Consider the following 27279-nt stretch of genomic DNA (forward strand, 5'->3'; position numbering starts at 1 on the left):
CCTACTAAAGGGAAGACTAAAGAAGGATTTTACTGTCGACCAGGCAAGACACCTCCCCAAAGATGACAATGCCTTGGACAGTGTTTATGGCGGGCTGGGGCACCTGGAATCCTTGGCCCATACTGGCAGGTACTAACTGGAAACACACTCTTCCTGGGGGACAAGGATGGGAGGCACCTTAGGCCCAGCTGCTCATCGTCGAACCTTACACTTTTCAAACTATGTTGGTGTCTGACTTCCCTTTCCCTGACAGAACAACTCTGGCCCTTGGAGGTGGCTTTATGACTGCAGGCTGTAGAACCCATCATTCTCCCTTGCTCTGGGTAGGAGGTAAGCCTATGGTAGCAGAAACCCCCACATACTGGGACTTGGAATTCCAGTCTGTGCTCATTTAACTTTGTGGCATGAAGTCCATGGTGAATTGCTCTTTTTTCTTCTACGATCTGTCCAACAGCTGTCATGAGTGCCTGACCCTCAGCAGTCTCACTCTTCAAGATTGATCTGCTTTTGACTGATCCGTGACTCCGGGCAGTGGCTGATATGGGCTTTTTTTTTTTTTTCTTTGCAGAGCATCTCGACCATTGACTTTTTTATTGGGGAAAATCCACTTTAAAAATAGCCTCATCCTTTTTCTGAAGAGGCTTTCTGGAGGGCTATATTTCTTCTCTGGCATGAGCTGGAGACATCTGCTCCCAATAGAGTCTGTTATGCCCCTGACCTGGGCAGGGCGGCTCATACTTCCAGCTTGAGGGGTCCCTCATTCTTTAAACCTCTCTTCATGCTCTCCTGGTTTATGCCTCCTACGGTCCTCTCTTTTGTAAGTAGGGGCAATCATCTTGCTCTGGCTCTTCCATGAGTCTTGGAGTTTTGAAGTTTGGGGCTCCTGCTGCCCTAGGTTGCTCCTTTGGCCTTCCATAAGGCCACTTGGCTCCTGGGAAGCTAACGTGTCTCTGGTGGGGACTCTCTGGGGATGGCACTGAGGCACCTGAGAAGCCAAGTTGTCTGCAGCAAGGAACCTGTGTTTGGGAAAGTCCTGAAGCTGGTTGTCTGACTGTACCTTTACTTTGGAGTTAAACTCACTAGCAACCTCCATGTTAAGGCATGGCTCACCTAGATGTTGGAAAACAGACATTCTAGGTAGTAGGAAACTTTTACTGGCCCCTGGCACCTCTAAACTCCTCATAGGTGCATTTGTGGTTTGGGATTTTGTCAACACTTTGGTTTCCAAGATAACACTAGACTGTGGTTGAAGAGCAGGAGACTCCTTGGCCTCCATAGCCTCCCTGGCCTCTTCACCTCTCAAAGATTGGGATCCTAAGTTCACCTCCATCACTGTTACCCTATGGCAGGGGTCTCCTGAGGCCTGACCACCACTCTCCTCTCTTGGCTCGTTCCTGACCATTGCTGAACTTGGACCTGGCTCTAGGCTGTCCCTCTTGACCCACTCCACAGTCTCACTCTTCCAGGTTCTGCCCACAAGGCTGAGTGTGAGGGACTGAGAAGGTGGCCTGCCCTGCTGTGCAGTCAGAGAAGCCTTTGAGGGCCCATGGTAGTCACCAGGTGGAATCGCTCTCAGGGCACTCTGGATTTCCTTACACACAGTGGAGGGGACAAGGAGAGGCCTCTTCAGGGCAGGAACGGACTCTTCTGTTCTCACCTTCTCTCCTGAATGAGCCTGAGGAGGTTTCTCCGGGAACTCAGCAAACGTGACTGTTGAGTGGGACCCAGATACACAGGTGGCTGAAGGGGACGAGGCTAACCGCAGGGTGGTGGAGGGTTGGAACTTTGTCGACTTCAAGAGATTGATGGGCTTGAGGACCTTGAGGGGTAGGGTCCACCCGTGCTTTACCCAAAACCTTGTAATATGTGCTTCCAGCACCTCTCGAGTGTCTTGAACCAGGAAGGAAACCCTACAGGAGGTGTTCCTGCAGGGTTCCCAACCCTTCAAGCAGTATCCTCCACAGGCTCCAGCAGGCACTGCTTTGCACGTCTCACCAGGAGGGTCTTGCCATGAGAGCTGATGAAAGTTGCCCTTGCCAGGAAGCCTCCCCAGGCAGCTCCGCAGAGGTGAAGCCAGGTTGTGAGTCCCCTCCAGTTCTTCCAGGCAATCTCTGCAAGCTTTCAAAGATCGACTTTTCTTCCTACTCCTGCTCCTCCCCTTCAGCTCTACTTGATGCTTCCTGATGTTTCTAGGTTTCCTAGGTGGTGCTAAGAATGGATTACTCTGGAAGCAGGGGAGTAACACGAGGAAGAGCCCCAGTCCACACAGGAAGCCAAGGATGATATCAATCACCCAGGAAGTTGGGCTGGATCTCAGCCAGATAGCAACAGTGTTTTTCAAAGAAAAGAGATTCTCCGTCTTCTGAACTGCATTGCCGCCCTCAGGCAACAGAGCCCTGGGAGTTCACTTGATGGCAGAACCCCAGGCCTGCATCACAGAGCTGTGGCCTTGTCACAAAGGGCTCCTGAGTGTGGGGGAGGGGCACTAAGAGCAATAGGCTGAATCACTGCCCCTCCTTCCCGTCCAGACCTTTATCCAGCTTTATCCGGAGAGAGCTGCGGAGAGCCACACCGGCGGACAGGTGGCGGCGCCGGGGCTGGGCGCCGGTGGGGCCGGCCAGGTGCAGGTGGAGGGGCTCGCGGGCCGCACGGACGGCACCCGGGCCCGCGGCGGAGTCTGGGTCCGGGCCAGCCACCCCCGGAGCGTCGGGTGTGCCGCTGCCTTCCAGGGCCGCCTTCGGGCCGCATGGAGCGGCCCCTCTGGCGCTCTGTGGTGGTGGTGGGGGGTGGGCGGAGGAGGTGGGGCCTGCAGCGGTGCCCGGCGGGGGGCGGAGCTGGCGGCCACCGCCGCGGGCGACTAAAGGAGAAGGCGGAGCCGCAGCGGGAGGCCAAAAGCCTACAGCACCCGGTATTCCCAGGCGGTCTCCCATCACAAGTACTAACCAGGCCCGACCCTGCTTAGCTTCTGAGATCAGACGAGATCGGGCGCGTTCAGGGTGGTATGGCCGTAGACGGGGGCGGGGACCGCGGGCTGCCTCTTGAGGCCCAGCTTCGCTTGTCCTTGCGCCTTACCGCCATCCCCGCGGCCAGCCCGCCCCGGCAGCGCCCCGCCGCCCGCCCAGGCAGGGCAACGGAGGCCTCGGGTACCGGGGCGTGGCGGAGGGGCCGTTTTAAATTTCTGGTACAGAAAAACAGAAAAAAACGGAGAGTACAATTAACCTCTTGAAATTGTCCTCTTGCATGGTTGCCCTCTTTAGAAGTTTTGGGTCCATTTTCGACCCCAGGATTGTTTTTCAGGGCAGGTGCCATTTACAGGCTGCAATGAGTGTGAATATTTAGTGACCATGAGCACTGGGTTTAAAGCTGCTGTTGTGGCAAACGGCCACAAGGCGGCAGCATTTCTCCATTCCCAAATCTGGTTACTAGGGCAGCAGAGCCTTTCGGGGACCAATGGAATCCAGAAGAAGGCATCCCTGAAGGCTAATACAGAATACCGTGTCCTGGTGGATGGTAGAATGACCAGCAGGGTGTAGGAATTAGGAACTACCGGATGTATATCCTCGGTGGCTTCACTGACTGTCCCGACATCGTTTACCAGGTCCCCAGCAGCCCACGGGGCTCTCGTGGTCAGGGCAATCCCAGGATATGGAGCTCACCTGGGCAGGCCCCCCCTCCCCAGCAGCCCATGGCGCTCTCGTGGTCAGGCCCCTCCCAGGATACGGAGCTGCCCTGGGCAGGTACCCCGGCAGGGCTGGGCACACAGGTACCGTGCACGTAGCCCTCATTGCAGAGCAGCCCAGATCACCTGTCACTCAGAGCTGACACAGAGCACCTCGGAGCAGGACTTGAGCTAACAAACAGCAGCTCCGACAGGTCTGTGACCCTGGGCATCACTCTGTGCGGCCTCCCTCTGCCTGGTCTTCCAGAGGCTTCCACCGCAGCCGGGGCACCAGGCCTCTGTCTCCACCCATCACCCCTCCTCTCCCTGACTCCTGGGTTCCTCTCATTAGGAGAGGGTCTTCTTGAAGTTGTCTCCCACTCATGGGCCAGATAAAAGGATTAGAAAACAAGCCGGAGCTGCAGCCCCTTGTCTATCCAGACTCTCAGGAGCCCACACCTGTTCCTTGGACCTGGCCGGTTCAGCGAGGTCCATTTTCTGCAATGTGAGTCCCTGAGGGGTGAGGATGGGCTGACCTGGGCAGCCTGACCCTGCCGGCCAGCCCTCCCCAGGTGTGCCTGGGTTGAGGTCCATATAAACACGGCTCCAGGCAGCAAGAGCCCCTGCAGCTGTGCCTGACGCCATATTCTCTGCCCCGTCAGCAGTCTCGGGGCTGTGCTGGTGGGAGGGAGTGAGGGGCCACGGCTCTGTGGGTGGCCCGGTGTGAGTGGGGCTCTGCTGGACTTTCTGCAGGAGTTGCCGGGCTGCCACCTGCTAAAGAAGAGGATGTGTCACCCATACCTTCCGTTGGAATTTCTCCCCGGGCAGAGGTGAGGAAGGAAAAAAGCAGTGGGGGCCGGGACAGGAGGAGTATCTCAGGCAGGGAAATGGAAAGCTTCCAGAAGAGCGCCCGGGGCCAGGACCATCCTGGTTGGCCTGCAGGCACCAAGTCGGCCTGCGTGCTGTCGCTGCTGTGGCTCCACGGCCCTTCCTCTGGGCTTTCAAGTCCTTGGACATATTCAGGTGTTTTACCTGGGAAGGGTGGGAACAGTTCAGCAGCAGCTGGCCTGGGGCTCAGCTCACGTTTACTCACAGACGCCTCGGCACGGTCCCCCAGCTTTGCAATGAGGACGCTCCTTGCGGGGGTGGGGGGGCTGCTGGCTGCATGGGAGATGATTCCCCACCTCTGACCAACTTCAGAATTGTTTGCCGCTGGAGCCAGTGCCCTGATAGGGTTTTCCTGTGTATAACTGGTGGGTTCTGGTTTTTTTTTTTCTTCTTTTTTGCTTCAAGTTAGATTTTATTCCTCTTCTATGTATTTATAGATATAAGCATGGAAATAATTCATTCCTATAAATACATCTGTGTGAAGGGAAGAACTTTTTTTCCGTTTTATTTTAAAATTTTATTTATTTTAAAAAATTTTGAAATTTAAGTTTATTTTTTTATTCAGCAGGATTATTATTAGTTATCTATTTTATGCATATACATGTATACAGGACAATCCCAATCTCCCGACTCATCCCACCACCAACAACCCATGGCTTCCCCCCTCTTGGTGTCCATACGTTTGTTCTCTACCTCTGTGTCTCTATTTCTGCCCTGCAAACCGGGTCATCTGTACCATTTTTCTAGGTTCCACATATATGCATTAATATACAATATTTGTTTTTCTCCTTCTGACTTACTTCACTCTGTATGACAGTCTCTAGATCCATCGACGTCTCCACAGATGACCCAGTTTCGTTCCTTTTTATGGCTGAGTAATATTCCGTTTCATAGATGGACCACATCATTATCCGTTCGTCTGTCTGTGGGCATTTAGGTTGCTTCCATTACCTGGCTATTGTAAATAGTGCTGCAATGAACATTGTGGTGAATGTGTCTTTTTCATTTATGGTTTTCTCTGGGTATATGCCCGGAAGTGGGATTGCTGGATCCTATGGTAATTCTATTTTTAGTTTTTTAAGGAACCTCCATGCTGTTCTCCATAGTGACTGTATCAATTTACATTCCCACCAATAGTGGAAGAGGGTTCCTTTGGTCCACACCCTCCCCAGCATTTGTTGTTTGTACATTTTCTGATGATGCCCATTCTAACAGGTGTGAGGTGATACCTCACTGTAGTTTTGATGTGCATTTCTCTAATGATGAGTGATGTTGAGCAGCTTTTCATGTGCGTCTTGGCCATCTCTGTGTCTTCTTTGAAGAAACGTCTATTTAGATCTTCTGCCCATTTTTGTATTGGGTTGTTTGTTTTTTTTAATATTAAGCTGCATGAGCTGTTATATATATTGGAGATTAAACCTTTGTCCGTGGATTCGTTTGCAAATATTTTCTCCCATTCTGAGGGTTGCCTTTTTCCATTCCCGTTTTTTTTTTTAACAAAGAAAGAAAGAAAGCAAAAGAAGCAGAACCCTAATGTGCAGAACAAATATGCAGAACAAAATATGCCTCTTGAAAGTGTCGTTTTGAAATATGGACGTCTTTTGAATTTTTTGGTCGATATATGACCCCAGGATTTGTTTTCAGGGCAGGTGTCATTTACAGGCCTGCAATGATTTTGAATATCAACTGACCATTAGCGCTGGGATTAAAGGTGCTGTTGTGTGAAACGGCCACAAGGGGGCAGCAGTTCTCCCTTACCAAATCTGGTTACTAGGGCAGCAGAGCCTCAATGGAAGTCGTGTTCTAGGTTGTAATTTAGAATGGAATGTGCCAGGAGAAGGCCCCTTAAGTTTGTCTCACTACTTCTTGTTCGTTTTCTTAATTTAATTTTTTTTATTTTTTTAATCACAGCATGTTTGATTACAATGTTTGGCTTGTTGCAGGTGTGCAAGATGTGGTTCTTTTACACATATACATATGTCTGTTCTTGCTGGGATCCTTTTCCCATGTACGTTATGACAGAATGTTGAGTAGTCTTCTCTTGGTATTCTGTAGGTCTTTGGTGATTATATATTTCACCTGTGTTTGTATATGTCTGTTCACCCCAATCTCGTAATGTATCCAATCCTCACACCTTTCCGTTGGTGATCCATAAGTTTGTTTAATGAATCTGGGATTGCCCTTCTCTGTGGAAATATCTTCACTGGTATCAATTTTTAGGTAACATCTATAAGTGATATCCTACGATACGTGTCTTTCTCTTTCTGACTTACTACAAGTCACGTGATCACCTCTAGACTCATCTACGGTGCTGCAAATGGCATGGTGTCCTTTTCTTCCTTGGCTAATATTCTCTCTGTACATGTACCAGTTCTTCTTTGTCCACTCATCTGTTGATGGACTTTTTGGTTGCTTCCACGTCATGGCTATTGTAATGCTGCGGCAATGCACATTTGCCTGCCTGTGTCTTTCCAATTCTGTCTTCTTAGGTTATAGGCCCAGGAGTGGGCCTGCTGGATCATATGGTAGCGGAATGTTTACCTTGTAGAGGCACCTCCAGTCTGTTCTCATTAGTGGCTCTTTCCAGGTTACGTCCCGCTTAAAGTTGAGGGTATGCACTTCTCCACAACACCTTCAGCATTTTTTGTTTGTAGTTTTTTTGCTGATGTGTGTTCTGACTAGTGTGAGCCGATACCACTTTGTGGCTGGATTTGCATGCGTCTCATAATCCCTTGAAATTGAGCTTTCTGGCATGTCCTTCTTTTCTTCAACTGTGAGTACAGCTTACCTCTTCAAATTGTCTTCGTGAAGTGTGTGTGACATTTAGAAATATTTTGGCCATTACCTCCCTCAAGACGTTTTGAGGGCAGGTTTCATTTACAGCCCACCAGTACTGCTGCATATGAAGTGACCCTTAGCACAGGTCTTAAAGCTGCTGTTGCAGGTAACGGCCAGAGGGCGGCAGCATTTCTGCTTTTCCCAACCTGGGAACTAGGGAAACAGACCATCCGGGCAGTGGTGTTCCTCGGTTATATATTAGAGTGGAATGTGCCCCCAAAAGCTGATGTCTCCTTACTTAGGTTTGTTTTATAAATTGTATTTATATATATTTTTTATTGGAGTCATATTCCATTGTGTACATGGACCACTTCTTCTTTGTGCCTTCCTCTGATGATGGACACTTTCGTAGCTTCCAAGTGTTGGCTATGGTAAATATTGCTGGAGTGGAGGATTGCCAGCCTGTGTTTTTTTTTTTTTTTTTTTTTCGGTACGTGGGCCTCTCACTGCGGTGGTCCCTCCCAATGCAGAGCACAGGCTCCGGACGCGCAGGCCCAGCAGCCCTAGCTCACGGGACAAGCCGCTCCGCGGCACGTGGGATCTTCCCGACCCGGAGCATGAACGCGTGTCCCCTGCATTGGCAGGCGGGCTCTCAACCACTGCGCCACCAGTGAAGCCCAGCCTGTGATTTTTTGATTCTCATCCCCTCAGGCGATAGGCCCAGCAGTGGGTATGCTTGATTGAATGGTAGCTCAGTATTTACCTTTACAAGGCACCTCATTTTTGTTTTCATTACTGGCTCTTACCATGTCCCACTTTGGACCAAGGGTAGGCATTTCTCTAAAACCCCTTCAGCATTTACTTTTTGCAGAATTCTTGCTGATGGCCATTCTGACTGGTGTGAGCGGATAGGTTTTTGTAATTTGGATTTGCATATCTTTAATTATTCCTAATGTTCAGCATTTTTCCATGCCGTTTTAAATTTCTTTTTTTTTGCCATTACACTATGCTTTTATTAGAAAAAATATATATATATGTATTGGGGAACATTAAATATCTTGGATGTGCTAATGAGAAAATCATTTTCTCTACATGGACTGAATTTTTACTTGGAGACATGTTTTCCTACTAAAGGGAAGACTAAAGAAGGATTTTACTGTCGACCAGGCAAGACACCTCCCCAAAGATGACAATGCCTTGGACAGTGTTTATGGCGGGCTGGGGCACCTGGAATCCTTGGCCCATACTGGCAGGTACTAACTGGAAACACACTCTTCCTGGGGGACAAGGATGGGAGGCACCTTAGGCCCAGCTGCTCATCGTCGAACCTTACACTTTTCAAACTATGTTGGTGTCTGACTTCCCTTTCCCTGACAGAACAACTCTGGCCCTTGGAGGTGGCTTTATGACTGCAGGCTGTAGAACCCATCATTCTCCCTTGCTCTGGGTAGGAGGTAAGCCTATGGTAGCAGAAACCCCCACATACTGGGACTTGGAATTCCAGTCTGTGCTCATTTAACTTTGTGGCATGAAGTCCATGGTGAATTGCTCTTTTTTCTTCTACGATCTGTCCAACAGCTGTCATGAGTGCCTGACCCTCAGCAGTCTCACTCTTCAAGATTGATCTGCTTTTGACTGATCCGTGACTCCGGGCAGTGGCTGATATGGGCTTTTTTTTTTTTTTTCTTTGCAGAGCATCTCGACCATTGACTTTTTTATTGGGGAAAATCCACTTTAAAAATAGCCTCATCCTTTTTCTGAAGAGGCTTTCTGGAGGGCTATATTTCTTCTCTGGCATGAGCTGGAGACATCTGCTCCCAATAGAGTCTGTTATGCCCCTGACCTGGGCAGGGCGGCTCATACTTCCAGCTTGAGGGGTCCCTCATTCTTTAAACCTCTCTTCATGCTCTCCTGGTTTATGCCTCCTACGGTCCTCTCTTTTGTAAGTAGGGGCAATCATCTTGCTCTGGCTCTTCCATGAGTCTTGGAGTTTTGAAGTTTTGGGCTCCTGCTGCCCTAGGTTGCTCCTTTGGCCTTCCATAAGGCCACTTGGCTCCTGGGAAGCTAACGTGTCTCTGGTGGGGACTCTCTGGGGATGGCACTGAGGCACCTGAGAAGCCAAGTTGTCTGCAGCAAGGAACCTGTGTTTGGGAAAGTCCTGAAGCTGGTTGTCTGACTGTACCTTTACTTTGGAGTTAAACTCACTAGCAACCTCCATGTTAAGGCATGGCTCACCTAGATGTTGGAAAACAGACATTCTAGGTAGTAGGAAACTTTTACTGGCCCCTGGCACCTCTAAACTCCTCATAGGTGCATTTGTGGTTTGGGATTTTGTCAACACTTTGGTTTCCAAGATAACACTAGACTGTGGTTGAAGAGCAGGAGACTCCTTGGCCTCCATAGCCTCCCTGGCCTCTTCACCTCTCAAAGATTGGGATCCTAAGTTCACCTCCATCACTGTTACCCTATGGCAGGGGTCTCCTGAGGCCTGACCACCACTCTCCTCTCTTGGCTCGTTCCTGACCATTGCTGAACTTGGACCTGGCTCTAGGCTGTCCCTCTTGACCCACTCCACAGTCTCACTCTTCCAGGTTCTGCCCACAAGGCTGAGTGTGAGGGACTGAGAAGGTGGCCTGCCCTGCTGTGCAGTCAGAGAAGCCTTTGAGGGCCCATGGTAGTCACCAGGTGGAATCGCTCTCAGGGCACTCTGGATTTCCTTACACACAGTGGAGGGGACAAGGAGAGGCCTCTTCAGGGCAGGAACGGACTCTTCTGTTCTCACCTTCTCTCCTGAATGAGCCTGAGGAGGTTTCTCCGGGAACTCAGCAAACGTGACTGTTGAGTGGGACCCAGATACACAGGTGGCTGAAGGGGACGAGGCTAACCGCAGGGTGGTGGAGGGTTGGAACTTTGTCGACTTCAAGAGATTGATGGGCTTGAGGACCTTGAGGGGTAGGGTCCACCCGTGCTTTACCCAAAACCTTGTAATATGTGCTTCCAGCACCTCTCGAGTGTCTTGAACCAGGAAGGAAACCCTACAGGAGGTGTTCCTGCAGGGTTCCCAACCCTTCAAGCAGTATCCTCCACAGGCTCCAGCAGGCACTGCTTTGCACATCTCACCAGGAGGGTCTTGCCATGAGAGCTGATGAAAGTTGCCCTTGCCAGGAAGCCTCCCCAGGCAGCTCCACAGAGGTGAAGCCAGGTTGTGAGTCCCCTCCAGTTCTTCCAGGCAATCTCTGCAAGCTTTCAAAGATCGACTTTTCTTCCTACTCCTGCTCCTCCCCTTCAGCTCTACTTGATGCTTCCTGATGTTTCTAGGTTTCCTAGGTGGTGCTAAGAATGGATTACTCTGGAAGCAGGGGAGTAACACGAGGAAGAGCCCCAGTCCACACAGGAAGCCAAGGATGATATCAATCACCCAGGAAGTTGGGCTGGATCTCAGCCAGATAGCAACAGTGTTTTTCAAAGAAAAGAGATTCTCCGTCTTCTGAACTGCATTGCCGCCCTCAGGCAACAGAGCCCTGGGAGTTCACTTGATGGCAGAACCCCAGGCCTGCATCACAGAGCTGTGGCCTTGTCACAAAGGGCTCCTGAGTGTGGGGGAGGGGCACTAAGAGCAATAGGCTGAATCACTGCCCCTCCTTCCCGTCCAGACCTTTATCCAGCTTTATCCGGAGAGAGCTGCGGAGAGCCACACCGGCGGACAGGTGGCGGCGCCGGGGCTGGGCGCCGGTGGGGCCGGCCAGGTGCAGGTGGAGGGGCTCGCGGGCCGCACGGACGGCACCCGGGCCCGCGGCGGAGTCTGGGTCCGGGCCAGCCACCCCCGGAGCGTCGGGTGTGCCGCTGCCTTCCAGGGCCGCCTTCGGGCCGCATGGAGCGGCCCCTCTGGCGCTCTGTGGTGGTGGTGGGGGGTGGGCGGAGGAGGTGGGGCCTGCAGCGGTGCCCGGCGGGGGGCGGAGCTGGAGGCCACCGCCGCGGGCGACTAAAGGAGAAGGCGGAGCCGCAGCGGGAGGCCAAAAGCCTACAGCACCCGGTATTCCCAGGCGGTCTCCCATCACAAGTACTAACCAGGCCCGACCCTGCTTAGCTTCCGAGATCAGACGAGATCGGGCACGTTCAGGGTGGTATGGCCGTAGACGGGGGCGGGGACCGCGGGCTGCCTCTTGAGGCCAAGCTTCGCTTGTCCTTGCGCCTTACCGCCATCCCCGCGGCCAGCCCGCCCCGGCAGCGCCCCGCCGCCCGCCCAGGCAGGGCAACGGAGGCCTCGGGTACCGGGGCGTGGCGGAGGGGCCGTTTTAAATTTCTGGTACAGAAAAACAGAAAAAAACGGAGAGTACAATTAACCTCTTGAAATTGTCCTCTTGCATGGTTGCCCTCTTTAGAAGTTTTGGGTCCATTTTCGACCCCAGGATTGTTTTTCAGGGCAGGTGCCATTTACAGGCTGCAATGAGTGTGAATATTTAGTGACCATGAGCACTGGGTTTAAAGCTGCTGTTGTGGCAAACGGCCACAAGGCGGCAGCATTTCTCCATTCCCAAATCTGGTTACTAGGGCAGCAGAGCCTTTCGGGGACCAATGGAATCCAGAAGAAGGCATCCCTGAAGGCTAATACAGAATACCGTGTCCTGGTGGATGGTAGAATGACCAGCAGGGTGTAGGAATTAGGAACTACCGGATGTATATCCTCGGTGGCTTCACTGACTGTCCCGACATCGTTTACCAGGTCCCCAGCAGCCCACGGGGCTCTCGTGGTCAGGGCAATCCCAGGATATGAAGCTCACCTGGGCAGGCCCCCCCTCCCCAGCAGCCCATGGCGCTCTCGTGGTCAGGCCCCTCCCAGGATACGGAGCTGCCCTGGGCAGGTACCCCGGCAGGGCTGGGCACACAGGTACCGTGCACGTAGCCCTCATTGCAGAGCAGCCCAGATCACCTGTCACTCAGAGCTGACACAGAGCACCTCGGAGCAGGACTTGAGCTAACAAACAGCAGCTCCGACAGGTCTGTGACCCTGGGCATCACTCTGTGCGGCCTCCCTCTGCCTGGTCTTCCAGAGGCTTCCACCGCAGCCGGGGCACCAGGCCTCTGTCTCCACCCATCACCCCTCCTCTCCCTGACTCCTGGGTTCCTCTCATTAGGAGAGGGTCTTCTTGAAGTTGTCTCCCACTCATGGGCCAGATAAAAGGATTAGAAAACAAGCCGGAGCTGCAGCCCCTTGTCTATCCAGACTCTCAGGAGCCCACACCTGTTCCTTGGACCTGGCCGGTTCAGCGAGGTCCATTTTCTGCAATGTGAGTCCCTGAGGGGTGAGGATGGGCTGACCTGGGCAGCCTGACCCTGCCGGCCAGCCCTCCCCAGGTGTGCCTGGGTTGAGGTCCATATAAACACGGCTCCAGGCAGCAAGAGCCCCTGCAGCTGTGCCTGACGCCATATTCTCTGCCCCGTCAGCAGTCTCGGGGCTGTGCTGGTGGGAGGGAGTGAGGGGCCACGGCTCTGTGGGTGGCCCGGTGTGAGTGGGGCTCTGCTGGACTTTCTTCAGGAGTTGCCGGGCTGCCACCTGCTAAAGAAGAGGATGTGTCACCCATACCTTCCGTTGGAATTTCTCCCCGGGCAGAGGTGAGGAAGGAAAAAAGCAGTGGGGGCCGGGACAGGAGGAGTATCTCAGGCAGGGAAATGGAAAGCTTCCAGAAGAGCGCCCGGGGCCAGGACCATCCTGGCTGGCCTGCAGGCACCAAGTCGGCCTGCGTGCTGTCGCTGCTGTGGCTCCACGGCCCTTCCTCTGGGCTTTCAAGTCCTTGGACATATTCAGGTGTTTTACCTGGGAAGGGTGGGAACAGTTCAGCAGCAGCTGGCCTGGGGCTCGGCTCACGTTTACTCACAGACGCCTCGGCACGGTCCCCCAGCTTTGCAATGAGGACGCTCCTTGCGGGGGTGGGGGGGCTGCTGGCTGCATGGGAGATGATTCCCCACCTCTGACCAACTTCAGAATTGTTTGCCGCTGGAGCCAGTGCCCTGATAGGGTTTTCCTGTGTATAACTGGTGGGTTCTGGTTTTTTTTTTTTTTTCTTTTTTGCTTCAAGTTAGATTTTATTCCTCTTCTATGTATTTATAGATATAAGCATGGAAATAATTCATTCCTATAAATACATCTGTGTGAAGGGAAGAACTTTTTTCCGTTTTATTTTAAAATTTTATTTATTTTTTAAAATTTTGAAATTTAAGTTTATTTTTTTATTCAGCAGGATTATTATTAGTTATCTATTTTATGCATATACATGTATACAGGACAATCCCAATCTCCCGACTCATCCCACCACCAACAACCCATGGCTTCCCCCCTCTTGGTGTCCATACGTTTGTTCTCTACCTCTGTGTCTCTATTTCTGCCCTGCAAACCGGGTCATCTGTACCATTTTTCTAGGTTCCACATATATGCATTAATATACAATATTTGTTTTTCTCCTTCTGACTTACTTCACTCTGTATGACAGTCTCTAGATCCGTCGACGTCTCCACAGATGACCCAGTTTCGTTCCTTTTTATGGCTGAGTAATATTCCGTTTCATAGATGGACCACATCATTATCCGTTCGTCTGTCTGTGGGCATTTAGGTTGCTTCCATTACCTGGCTATTGTAAATAGTGCTGCAATGAACATTGTGGTGAATGTGTCTTTTTCATTTATGGTTTTCTCTGGGTATATGCCCGGAAGTGGGATTGCTGGATCCTATGGTAATTCTATTTTTAGTTTTTTAAGGAACCTCCATGCTGTTCTCCATAGTGACTGTATCAATTTACATTCCCACCAGTAGTGGAAGAGGGTTCCTTTGGTCCACACCCTCGCCAGCATTTGTTGTTTGTACATTTTCTGATGATGCCCATTCTAACAGGTGTGAGGTGATACCTCACTGTAGTTTTGATGTGCATTTCTCTAATGATGAGTGATGTTGAGCAGCTTTTCATGTGCGTCTTGGCCATCTCTGTGTCTTCTTTGAAGAAACGTCTATTTAGATCTTCTGCCCATTTTTGTATTGGGTTGTTTGTTTTTTTTTAATATTAAGCTGCATGAGCTGTTATATATATTGGAGATTAAACCTTTGTCCGTGGATTCGTTTGCAAATATTTTCTCCCATTCTGAGGGTTGCCTTTTTCCATTCCCGTTTTTTTTTTTTAACAAAGAAAGAAAGAAAGCAAAAGAAGCAGAACCCTAATGTGCAGAACAAATATGCAGAACAAAATATGCCTCTTGAAAGTGTCGTTTTGAAATATGGACGTCTTTTGAATTTTTTGGTCGATATATGACCCCAGGATTTGTTTTCAGGGCAGGTGTCATTTACAGGCCTGCAATTATTTTGAATATCAACTGACCATTAGCGCTGGGATTAAAGGTGCTGTTGTGTGAAACGGCCACAAGGGGGCAGCAGTTCTCCCTTACCAAATCTGGTTACTAGGGCAGCAGAGCCTCAATGGAAGTCGTGTTCTAGGTTGTAATTTAGAATGGAATGTGCCAGGAGAAGGCCCCTTAAGTTTGTCTCACTACTTCTTGTTCGTTTTCTTAATTTAATTTTTTTATTTTTTTAATCACAGCATGTTTGATTACAATGTTTGGCTTGTTGCAGGTGTGCAAGATGTGGTTCTTTTACACATATACATATGTCTGTTCTTGCTGGGATCCTTTTCCCATGTACGTTATGACAGAATGTTGAGTAGTCTTCTCTTGGTATTCTGTAGGTCTTTGGTGATTATATATTTCACCTGTGTTTGTATATGTCTGTTCACCCCAATCTCGTAATGTATCCAATCCTCACACCTTTCCGTTGGTGATCCATAAGTTTGTTTAATGAATCTGGGATTGCCCTTCTCTGTGGAAATATCTTCACTGGTATCAATTTTTAGGTAACATCTATAAGTGATATCCTACGATACGTGTCTTTCTCTTTCTGACTTACTACAAGTCACGTGATCACCTCTAGACTCATCTACGGTGCTGCAAATGGCATGGTGTCCTTTTCTTCCTTGGCTAATATTCTGTCTGTACATGTACCAGTTCTTCTTTGTCCACTCATCTGTTGATGGACTTTTTGGTTGCTTCCACGTCATGGCTATTGTAATGCTGCGGCAATGCACATTTGCCTGCCTGTGTCTTTCCAATTCTGTCTTCTTAGGTTATAGGCCCAGGAGTGGGCCTGCTGGATCATATGGTAGCGGAATGTTTACCTTGTAGAGGCACCTCCAGTCTGTTCTCATTAGTGGCTCTTTCCAGGTTACGTCCCGCTTAAAGTTGAGGGTATGCGCTTCTCCACAACACCTTCAGCATTTTTTGTTTGTAGTTTTTTTGCTGATGTGTGTTCTGACTAGTGTGAGCCGATACCACTTTGTGGCTGGATTTGCATGCGTCTCATAATCCCTTGAAATTGAGCTTTCTGGCATGTCCTTCTTTTCTTCAACTGTGAGTACAGCTTACCTCTTCAAATTGTCTTCGTGAAGTGTGTGTGACATTTAGAAATATTTTGGCCATTACCTCCCTCAAGACGTTTTGAGGGCAGGTTTCATTTACAGCCCACCAGTACTGCTGCATATGAAGTGACCCTTAGCACAGGTCTTAAAGCTGCTGTTGCAGGTAACGGCCAGAGGGCGGCAGCATTTCTGCTTTTCCCAACCTGGGAACTAGGGAAACAGACCATCCGGGCAGTGGTGTTCCTCGGTTATATATTAGAGTGGAATGTGCCCCCAAAAGCTGATGTCTCCTTACTTAGGTTTGTTTTATAAATTGTATTTATATATATTTTTTATTGGAGTCATATTCCATTGTGTACATGGACCACTTCTTCTTTGTGCCTTCCTCTGATGATGGACACTTTCGTAGCTTCCAAGTGTTGGCTATGGTAAATATTGCTGGAGTGGAGGATTGCCAGCCTGTGTTTTTTTTTTTTTTTTTTTTTTCGGTACGTGGGCCTCTCACTGCGGTGGTCCCTCCCAATGCAGAGCACAGGCTCCGGACGCGCAGGCCCAGCAGCCCTAGCTCACGGGACAAGCCGCTCCGCGGCACATGGGATCTTCCCGACCCGGAGCATGAACGCATGTCCCCTGCATTGGCAGGCGGGCTCTCAACCACTGCGCCACCAGTGAAGCCCAGCCTGTGTTTTTTTGATTCTCATCCCCTCAGGCGATAGGCCCAGCAGTGGGTATGCTTGATTGAATGGTAGCTCAGTATTTACCTTTACAAGGCACCTCATTTTTCTTTTCATTACTGGCTCTTACCATGTCCCACTTTGGACCAAGGGTAGGCATTTCTCTAAAACCCCTTCAGCATTTACTTTTTGCAGAATTCTTGCTGATGGCCATTCTGACTGGTGTGAGCGGATAGGTTTTTGTAATTTGGATTTGCATATCTTTAATTATTCCTAATGTTCAGCATTTTTCCATGCCGTTTTAAATTTCTTTTTTTTTTTGCCATTACACTATGCTTTTATTAGAAAAAAAAATATATATGTATTGGGGAACATTAAATATCTTGGATGTGCTAATGAGAAAATCATTTTCTCTACATGGACTGAATTTTTACTTGGAGACATGTTTTCCTACTAAAGGGAAGACTAAAGAAGGATTTTACTGTCGACCAGGCAAGACACCTCCCCAAAGATGACAATGCCTTGGACAGTGTTTATGGCGGGCTGGGGCACGTGGAATCCTTGGCCCATACTGGCAGGTACTAACTGGAAACACACTCTTCCTGGGGGACAAGGATGGGAGGCACCTTAGGCCCAGCTGCTCATCGTCGAACCTTACACTTTTCAAACTATGTTGGTGTCTGACTTCCCTTTCCCTGACAGAACAACTCTGGCCCTTGGAGGTGGCTTTATGACTGCAGGCTGTAGAACCCATCATTCTCCCTTGCTCTGGGTAGGAGGTAAGCCTATGGTAGCAGAAACCCCCACATACTGGGACTTGGAATTCCAGTCTGTGCTCATTTAACTTTGTGGCATGAAGTCCATGGTGAATTGCTCTTTTTTCTTCTACGATCTGTCCAACAGCTGTCATGAGTGCCTGACCCTCAGCAGTCTCACTCTTCAAGATTGATCTGCTTTTGACTGATCCGTGACTCCGGGCAGTGGCTGATATGGGCTTTTTTTTTTTTTTTCTTTGCAGAGCATCTCGACCATTGACTTTTTTATTGGGGAAAATCCACTTTAAAAATAGCCTCATCCTTTTTCTGAAGAGGCTTTCTGGAGGGCTATATTTCTTCTCTGGCATGAGCTGGAGACATCTGCTCCCAATAGAGTCTGTTATGCCCCTGACCTGGGCAGGGCGGCTCATACTTCCAGCTTGAGGGGTCCCTCATTCTTTAAACCTCTCTTCATGCTCTCCTGGTTTATGCCTCCTACGGTCCTCTCTTTTGTAAGTAGGGGCAATCATCTTGCTCTGGCTCTTCCATGAGTCTTGGAGTTTTGAAGTTTGGGGCTCCTGCTGCCCTAGGTTGCTCCTTTGGCCTTCCATAAGGCCACTTGGCTCCTGGGAAGCTAACGTGTCTCTGGTGGGGACTCTCTGGGGATGGCACTGAGGCACCTGAGAAGCCAAGTTGTCTGCAGCAAGGAACCTGTGTTTGGGAAAGTCCTGAAGCTGGTTGTCTGACTGTACCTTTACTTTGGAGTTAAACTCACTAGCAACCTCCATGTTAAGGCATGGCTCACCTAGATGTTGGAAAACAGACATTCTAGGTAGTAGGAAACTTTTACTGGCCCCTGGCACCTCTAAACTCCTCATAGGTGCATTTGTGGTTTGGGATTTTGTCAACACTTTGGTTTCCAAGATAACACTAGACTGTGGTTGAAGAGCAGGAGACTCCTTGGCCTCCATAGCCTCCCTGGCCTCTTCACCTCTCAAAGATTGGGATCCTAAGTTCACCTCCATCACTGTTACCCTATGGCAGGGGTCTCCTGAGGCCTGACCACCACTCTCCTCTCTTGGCTCGTTCCTGACCATTGCTGAACTTGGACCTGGCTCTAGGCTGTCCCTCTTGACCCACTCCACAGTCTCACTCTTCCAGGTTCTGCCCACAAGGCTGAGTGTGAGGGACTGAGAAGGTGGCCTGCCCTGCTGTGCAGTCAGAGAAGCCTTTGAGGGCCCATGGTAGTCACCAGGTGGAATCGCTCTCAGGGCACTCTGGATTTCCTTACACACAGTGGAGGGGACAAGGAGAGGCCTCTTCAGGGCAGGAACGGACTCTTCTGTTCTCACCTTCTCTCCTGAATGAGCCTGAGGAGGTTTCTCCGGGAACTCAGCAAACGTGACTGTTGAGTGGGACCCAGATACACAGGTGGCTGAAGGGGACGAGGCTAACCGCAGGGTGGTGGAGGGTTGGAACTTTGTCGACTTCAAGAGATTGATGGGCTTGAGGACCTTGAGGGGTAGGGTCCACCCGTGCTTTACCCAAAACCTTGTAATATGTGCTTCCAGCACCTCTCGAGTGTCTTGAACCAGGAAGGAAACCCTACAGGAGGTGTTCCTGCAGGGTTCCCAACCCTTCAAGCAGTATCCTCCACAGGCTCCAGCAGGCACTGCTTTGCACATCTCACCAGGAGGGTCTTGCCATGAGAGCTGATGAAAGTTGCCCTTGCCAGGAAGCCTCCCCAGGCAGCTCCGCAGAGGTGAAGCCAGGTTGTGAGTCCCCTCCAGTTCTTCCAGGCAATCTCTGCAAGCTTTCAAAGATCGACTTTTCTTCCTACTCCTGCTCCTCCCCTTCAGCTCTACTTGATGCTTCCTGATGTTTCTAGGTTTCCTAGGTGGTGCTAAGAATGGATTACTCTGGAAGCAGGGGAGTAACACGAGGAAGAGCCCCAGTCCACACAGGAAGCCAAGGATGATATCAATCACCCAGGAAGTTGGGCTGGATCTCAGCCAGATAGCAACAGTGTTTTTCAAAGAAAAGAGATTCTCTGTCTTCTGAACTGCATTGCCGCCCTCAGGCAACAGAGCCCTGGGAGTTCACTTGATGGCAGAACCCCAGGCCTGCATCACAGAGCTGTGGCCTTGTCACAAAGGGCTCCTGAGTGTGGGGGAGGGGCACTAAGAGCAATAGGCTGAATCACTGCCCCTCCTTCCCGTCCAGACCTTTATCCAGCTTTATCCGGAGAGAGCTGCGGAGAGCCACACCGGCGGACAGGTGGCGGCGCCGGGGCTGGGCGCCGGTGGGGCCGGCCAGGTGCAGGTGGAGGGGCTCGCGGGCCGCACGGACGGCACCCGGGCCCGCGGCGGAGTCTGGGTCCGGGCCAGCCACCCCCGGAGCGTCGGGTGTGCCGCTGCCTTCCAGGGCCGCCTTCGGGCCGCATGGAGCGGCCCCTCTGGCGCTCTGTGGTGGTGGTGGGGGGTGGGCGGAGGAGGTGGGGCCTGCAGCGGTGCCCGGCGGGGGGCGGAGCTGGCGGCCACCGCCGTGGGCGACTAAAGGAGAAGGCGGAGCCGCAGCGGGAGGCCAAAAGCCTACAGCACCCGGTATTCCCAGGCGGTCTCCCATCACAAGTACTAACCAGGCCCGACCCTGCTTAGCTTCCGAGATCAGACGAGATCGGGCGCGTTCAGGGTGGTATGGCCGTAGACGGGGGCGGGGACCGCGGGCTGCCTCTTGAGGCCCAGCTTCGCTTGTCCTTGCGCCTTACCGCCATCCCCGCGGCCAGCCCGCCCCGGCAGCGCCCCGCCGCCCGCCCAGGCAGGGCAACGGAGGCCTCGGGTACCGGGGCGTGGCGGAGGGGCCGTTTTAAATTTCTGGTACAGAAAAACAGAAAAAAACGGAGAGTACAATTAACCTCTTGAAATTGTCCTCTTGCATGGTTGCCCTCTTTAGAAGTTTTGGGTCCATTTTCGACCCCAGGATTGTTTTTCAGGGCAGGTGCCATTTACAGGCTGCAATGAGTGTGAATATTTAGTGACCATGAGCACTGGGTTTAAAGCTGCTGTTGTGGCAAACGGCCACAAGGCGGCAGCATTTCTCCATTCCCAAATCTGGTTACTAGGGCAGCAGAGCCTTTCGGGGACCAATGGAATCCAGAAGAAGGCATCACTGAAGTCTCATACAGAATACCGTGTCCTGGTGGATGGTAGAACGACCAGCAGGGTGTAGGAATTAGGAACTACCGGATGTATATCCTCGGTGGCTTCATTGACTGTCCCGACATCGTTTACCAGGTCCCCAGCAGCCCACGGGGCTCTCGTGGTCAGGGCAATCCCAGGATATGGAGCTCACCTGGGCAGGCCCCCCCTCCCCAGCAGCCCATGGCGCTCTCGTGGTCAGGCCCCTCCCAGGATACGGAGCTGCCCTGGGCAGGTACCCCGGCAGGGCTGGGCACACAGGTACCGTGCACGTAGCCCTCATTGCAGAGCAGCCCAGATCACCTGTCACTCAGAGCTGACACAGAGCACCTCGGAGCAGGACTTGAGCTAACAAACAGCAGCTCCGACAGGTCTGTGACCCTGGGCATCACTCTGTGCGGCCTCCCTCTGCCTGGTCTTCCAGAGGCTTCCACCGCAGCCGGGGCACCAGGCCTCTGTCTCCACCCATCACCCCTCCTCTCCCTGACTCCTGGGTTCCTCTCATTAGGAGAGGGTCTTCTTGAAGTTGTCTCCCACTCATGGGCCAGATAAAAGGATTAGAAAACAAGCCGGAGCTGCAGCCCCTTGTCTATCCAGACTCTCAGGAGCCCACACCTGTTCCTTGGACCTGGCCGGTTCAGCGAGGTCCATTTTCTGCAATGTGAGTCCCTGAGGGGTGAGGATGGGCTGACCTGGGCAGCCTGACCCTGCCGGCCAGCCCTCCCCAGGTGTGCCTGGGTTGAGGTCCATATAAACACGGCTCCAGGCAGCAAGAGCCCCTGCAGCTGTGCCTGACGCCATATTCTCTGCCCCGTCAGCAGTCTCGGGGCTGTGCTGATGGGAGGGAGTGAGGGGCCACGGCTCTGTGGGTGGCCCGGTGTGAGTGGGGCTCTGCTGGACTTTCTGCAGGAGTTGCCGGGCTGCCACCTGCTAAAGAAGAGGATGTGTCACCCATACCTTCCGTTGGAATTTCTCCCCGGGCAGAGGTGAGGAAGGAAAAAAGCAGTGGGGGCCGGGACAGGAGGAGTATCTCAGGCAGGGAAATGGAAAGCTTCCAGAAGAGCGCCCGGGGCCAGGACCATCCTGGCTGGCCTGCAGGCACCAAGTCGGCCTGCGTGCTGTCGCTGCTGTGGCTCCACGGCCCTTCCTCTGGGCTTTCAAGTCCTTGGACATATTCAGGTGTTTTACCTGGGAAGGGTGGGAACAGTTCAGCAGCAGCTGGCCTGGGGCTCGGCTCACGTTTACTCACAGACGCCTCGGCACGGTCCCCCAGCTTTGCAATGAGGACGCTCCTTGCGGGGGTGGGGGGGCTGCTGGCTGCATGGGAGATGATTCCCCACCTCTGACCAACTTCAGAATTGTTTGCCGCTGGAGCCAGTGCCCTGATAGGGTTTTCCTGTGTATAACTGGTGGGTTCTGGTTTTTTTTTTTTCTTTTTTGCTTCAAGTTAGATTTTATTCCTCTTCTATGTATTTATAGATATAAGCATGGAAATAATTCATTCCTATAAATACATCTGTGTGAAGGGAAGAACTTTTTTCCGTTTTATTTTAAAATTTTATTTATTTTTAAAAATTTTGAAATTTAAGTTTATTTTTTTATTCAGCAGGATTATTATTAGTTATCTATTTTATGCATATACATGTATACAGGACAATCCCAATCTCCCGACTCATCCCACCACCAACAACCCATGGCTTCCCCCCTCTTGGTGTCCATACGTTTGTTCTCTACCTCTGTGTCTCTATTTCTGCCCTGCAAACCGGGTCATCTGTACCATTTTTCTAGGTTCCACATATATGCATTAATATACAATATTTGTTTTTCTCCTTCTGACTTACTTCACTCTGTATGACAGTCTCTAGATCCGTCGACGTCTCCACAGATGACCCAGTTTCGTTCCTTTTTATGGCTGAGTAATATTCCGTTTCATAGATGGACCACATCATTATCCGTTCGTCTGTCTGTGGGCATTTAGGTTGCTTCCATTACCTGGCTATTGTAAATAGTGCTGCAATGAACATTGTGGTGAATGTGTCTTTTTCATTTATGGTTTTCTCTGGGTATATGCCCGGAAGTGGGATTGCTGGATCCTATGGTAATTCTATTTTTAGTTTTTTAAGGAACCTCCATGCTGTTCTCCATAGTGACTGTATCAATTTACATTCCCACCAGTAGTGGAAGAGGGTTCCTTTGGTCCACACCCTCGCCAGCATTTGTTGTTTGTACATTTTCTGATGATGCCCATTCTAACAGGTGTGAGGTGATACCTCACTGTAGTTTTGATGTGCATTTCTCTAATGATGAGTGATGTTGAGCAGCTTTTCATGTGCGTCTTGGCCATCTCTGTGTCTTCTTTGAAGAAACGTCTATTTAGATCTTCTGCCCATTTTTGTATTGGGTTGTTTGTTTTTTTTTAATATTAAGCTGCATGAGCTGTTATATATATTGGAGATTAAACCTTTGTCCGTGGATTCGTTTGCAAATATTTTCTCCCATTCTGAGGGTTGCCTTTTTCCATTCCCGTTTTTTTTTTTTAACAAAGAAAGAAAGAAAGCAAAAGAAGCAGAACCCTAATGTGCAGAACAAATATGCAGAACAAAATATGCCTCTTGAAAGTGTCGTTTTGAAATATGGACGTCTTTTGAATTTTTTGGTCGATATATGACCCCAGGATTTGTTTTCAGGGCAGGTGTCATTTACAGGCCTGCAATGATTTTGAATATCAACTGACCATTAGCGCTGGGATTAAAGGTGCTGTTGTGTGAAACGGCCACAAGGGGGCAGCAGTTCTCCCTTACCAAATCTGGTTACTAGGGCAGCAGAGCCTCAATGGAAGTCGTGTTCTAGGTTGTAATTTAGAATGGAATGTGCCAGGAGAAGGCCCCTTAAGTTTGTCTCACTACTTCTTGTTCGTTTTCTTAATTTAATTTTTTAATTTTTTTAATCACAGCATGTTTGATTACAATGTTTGGCTTGTTGCAGGTGTGCAAGATGTGGTTCTTTTACACATATACATATGTCTGTTCTTGCTGGGATCCTTTTCCCATGTACGTTATGACAGAATGTTGAGTAGTCTTCTCTTGGTATTCTGTAGGTCTTTGGTGATTATATATTTCACCTGTGTTTGTATATGTCTGTTCACCCCAATCTCGTAATGTATCCAATCCTCACACCTTTCCGTTGGTGATCCATAAGTTTGTTTAATGAATCTGGGATTGCCCTTCTCTGTGGAAATATCTTCACTGGTATCAATTTTTAGGTAACATCTATAAGTGATATCCTACGATACGTGTCTTTCTCTTTCTGACTTACTACAAGTCACGTGATCACCTCTAGACTCATCTACGGTGCTGCAAATGGCATGGTGTCCTTTTCTTCCTTGGCTAATATTCTGTCTGTACATGTACCAGTTCTTCTTTGTCCACTCATCTGTTGATGGACTTTTTGGTTGCTTCCACGTCATGGCTATTGTAATGCTGCGGCAATGCACATTTGCCTGCCTGTGTCTTTCCAATTCTGTCTTCTTAGGTTATAGGCCCAGGAGTGGGCCTGCTGGATCATATGGTAGCGGAATGTTTACCTTGTAGAGGCACCTCCAGTCTGTTCTCATTAGTGGCTCTTTCCAGGTTACGTCCCGCTTAAAGTTGAGGGTATGCGCTTCTCCACAACACCTTCAGCATTTTTTGTTTGTAGTTTTTTTGCTGATGTGTGTTCTGACTAGTGTGAGCCGATACCACTTTGTGGCTGGATTTGCATGCGTCTCATAATCCCTTGAAATTGAGCTTTCTGGCATGTCCTTCTTTTCTTCAACTGTGAGTACAGCTTACCTCTTCAAATTGTCTTCGTGAAGTGTGTGTGACATTTAGAAATATTTTGGCCATTACCTCCCTCAAGACGTTTTGAGGGCAGGTTTCATTTACAGCCCACCAGTACTGCTGCATATGAAGTGACCCTTAGCACAGGTCTTAAAGCTGCTGTTGCAGGTAACGGCCAGAGGGCGGCAGCATTTCTGCTTTTCCCAACCTGGGAACTAGGGAAACAGACCATCCGGGCAGTGGTGTTCCTCGGTTATATATTAGAGTGGAATGTGCCCCCAAAAGCTGATGTCTCCTTACTTAGGTTTGTTTTATAAATTGTATTTATATATATTTTTTATTGGAGTCATATTCCATTGTGTACATGGACCACTTCTTCTTTGTGCCTTCCTCTGATGATGGACACTTTCGTAGCTTCCAAGTGTTGGCTATGGTAAATATTGCTGGAGTGGAGGATTGCCAGCCTGTGTTTTTTTTTTTTTTTTTTTTTCGGTACGTGGGCCTCTCACTGCGGTGGTCCCTCCCAATGCAGAGCACAGGCTCCGGACGCGCAGGCCCAGCAGCCCTAGCTCACGGGACAAGCCGCTCCGCGGCACGTGGGATCTTCCCGACCCGGAGCATGAACGCATGTCCCCTGCATTGGCAGGCGGGCTCTCAACCACTGCGCCACCAGTGAAGCCCAGCCTGTGTTTTTTTGATTCTCATCCCCTCAGGCGATAGGCCCAGCAGTGGGTATGCTTGATTGAATGGTAGCTCAGTATTTACCTTTACAAGGCACCTCATTTTTCTTTTCATTACTGGCTCTTACCATGTCCCACTTTGGACCAAGGGTAGGCATTTCTCTAAAACCCCTTCAGCATTTACTTTTTGCAGAATTCTTGCTGATGGCCATTCTGACTGGTGTGAGCGGATAGGTTTTTGTAATTTGGATTTGCATATCTTTAATTATTCCTAATGTTCAGCATTTTTCCATGCCGTTTTAAATTTCTTTTTTTTTGCCATTACACTATGCTTTTATTAGAAAAAAATATATATATATGTATTGGGGAACATTAAATATCTTGGATGTGCTAATGAGAAAATCATTTTCTCTACATGGACTGAATTTTTACTTGGAGACATGTTTTCCTACTAAAGGGAAGACTAAAGAAGGATTTTACTGTCGACCAGGCAAGACACCTCCCCAAAGATGACAATGCCTTGGACAGTGTTTATGGCGGGCTGGGGCACCTGGAATCCTTGGCCCATACTGGCAGGTACTAACTGGAAACACACTCTTCCTGGGGGACAAGGATGGGAGGCACCTTAGGCCCAGCTGCTCATCGTCGAACCTTACACTTTTCAAACTATGTTGGTGTCTGACTTCCCTTTCCCTGACAGAACAACTCTGGCCCTTGGAGGTGGCTTTATGACTGCAGGCTGTAGAACCCATCATTCTCCCTTGCTCTGGGTAGGAGGTAAGCCTATGGTAGCAGAAACCCCCACATACTGGGACTTGGAATTCCAGTCTGTGCTCATTTAACTTTGTGGCATGAAGTCCATGGTGAATTGCTCTTTTTTCTTCTACGATCTGTCCAACAGCTGTCATGAGTGCCTGACCCTCAGCAGTCTCACTCTTCAAGATTGATCTGCTTTTGACTGATCCGTGACTCCGGGCAGTGGCTGATATGGGCTTTTTTTTTTTTTTTTTCTTTGCAGAGCATCTCGACCATTGACTTTTTTATTGGGGAAAATCCACTTTAAAAATAGCCTCATCCTTTTTCTGAAGAGGCTTTCTGGAGGGCTATATTTCTTCTCTGGCATGAGCTGGAGACATCTGCTCCCAATAGAGTCTGTTATGCCCCTGACCTGGGCAGGGCGGCTCATACTTCCAGCTTGAGGGGTCCCTCATTCTTTAAACCTCTCTTCATGCTCTCCTGGTTTATGCCTCCTACGGTCCTCTCTTTTGTAAGTAGGGACAATCATCTTGCTCTGGCTCTTCCATGAGTCTTGGAGTTTTGAAGTTTTGGGCTCCTGCTGCCCTAGGTTGCTCCTTTGGCCTTCCATAAGGCCACTTGGCTCCTGGGAAGCTAACGTGTCTCTGGTGGGGACTCTCTGGGGATGGCACTGAGGCACCTGAGAAGCCAAGTTGTCTGCAGCAAGGAACCTGTGTTTGGGAAAGTCCTGAAGCTGGTTGTCTGACTGTACCTTTACTTTGGAGTTAAACTCACTAGCAACCTCCATGTTAAGGCATGGCTCACCTAGATGTTGGAAAACAGACATTCTAGGTAGTAGGAAACTTTTACTGGCCCCTGGCACCTCTAAACTCCTCATAGGTGCATTTGTGGTTTGGGATTTTGTCAACACTTTGGTTTCCAAGATAACACTAGACTGTGGTTGAAGAGCAGGAGACTCCTTGGCCTCCATAGCCTCCCTGGCCTCTTCACCTCTCAAAGATTGGGATCCTAAGTTCACCTCCATCACTGTTACCCTATGGCAGGGGTCTCCTGAGGCCTGACCACCACTCTCCTCTCTTGGCTCGTTCCTGACCATTGCTGAACTTGGACCTGGCTCTAGGCTGTCCCTCTTGACCCACTCCACAGTCTCACTCTTCCAGGTTCTGCCCACAAGGCTGAGTGTGAGGGACTGAGAAGGTGGCCTGCCCTGCTGTGCAGTCAGAGAAGCCTTTGAGGGCCCATGGTAGTCACCAGGTGGAATCGCTCTCAGGGCACTCTGGATTTCCTTACACACAGTGGAGGGGACAAGGAGAGGCCTCTTCAGGGCAGGAACGGACTCTTCTGTTCTCACCTTCTCTCCTGAATGAGCCTGAGGAGGTTTCTCCGCGAACTCGGCAAACGTGACTGTTGAGTGGGACCCAGATACACAGGTGGCTGAAGGGGACGAGGCTAACCGCAGGGTGGTGGAGGGTTGGAACTTTGTCGACTTCAAGAGATTGATGGGCTTGAGGACCTTGAGGGGTAGGGTCCACCTGTGCTTTACCCAAAACCTTGTAATATGTGCTTCCAGCACCTCTCGAGTGTCTTGAACCAGGAAGGAAACCCTACAGGAGGTGTTCCTG

At 50.1% G+C, this 27279-nt stretch overlaps 1 protein-coding gene across 1 annotated transcript in view; it reads right to left on the minus strand.

Annotated features, from left to right (window-relative positions):
- LOC309806946 (spermatogenesis-associated protein 31-like) overlaps positions 1–27279 on the minus strand; it is a gene marked incomplete at its 3' end in the record, with an annotated part of 127839 nt that overhangs the window by 91668 nt on the left and 8892 nt on the right. The window contains exons 2-3 of the mRNA XM_082626035.1: positions 27156–27221; positions 26768–26855 (exon numbers count right to left, since the gene is read on the minus strand). Coding sequence (XP_082482161.1) covers positions 26768–26855; positions 27156–27221 — 154 coding nt within the window. The remainder of the gene's footprint in view (positions 1–26767; positions 26856–27155; positions 27222–27279) is intronic.

This window comes from Mesoplodon mirus (genome assembly GCF_964341445.2).
Source record: "Mesoplodon mirus genome assembly, chromosome: 1".
In the NCBI taxonomy this organism is placed as follows: Eukaryota; Metazoa; Chordata; class Mammalia; order Artiodactyla; family Ziphiidae; genus Mesoplodon; species Mesoplodon mirus.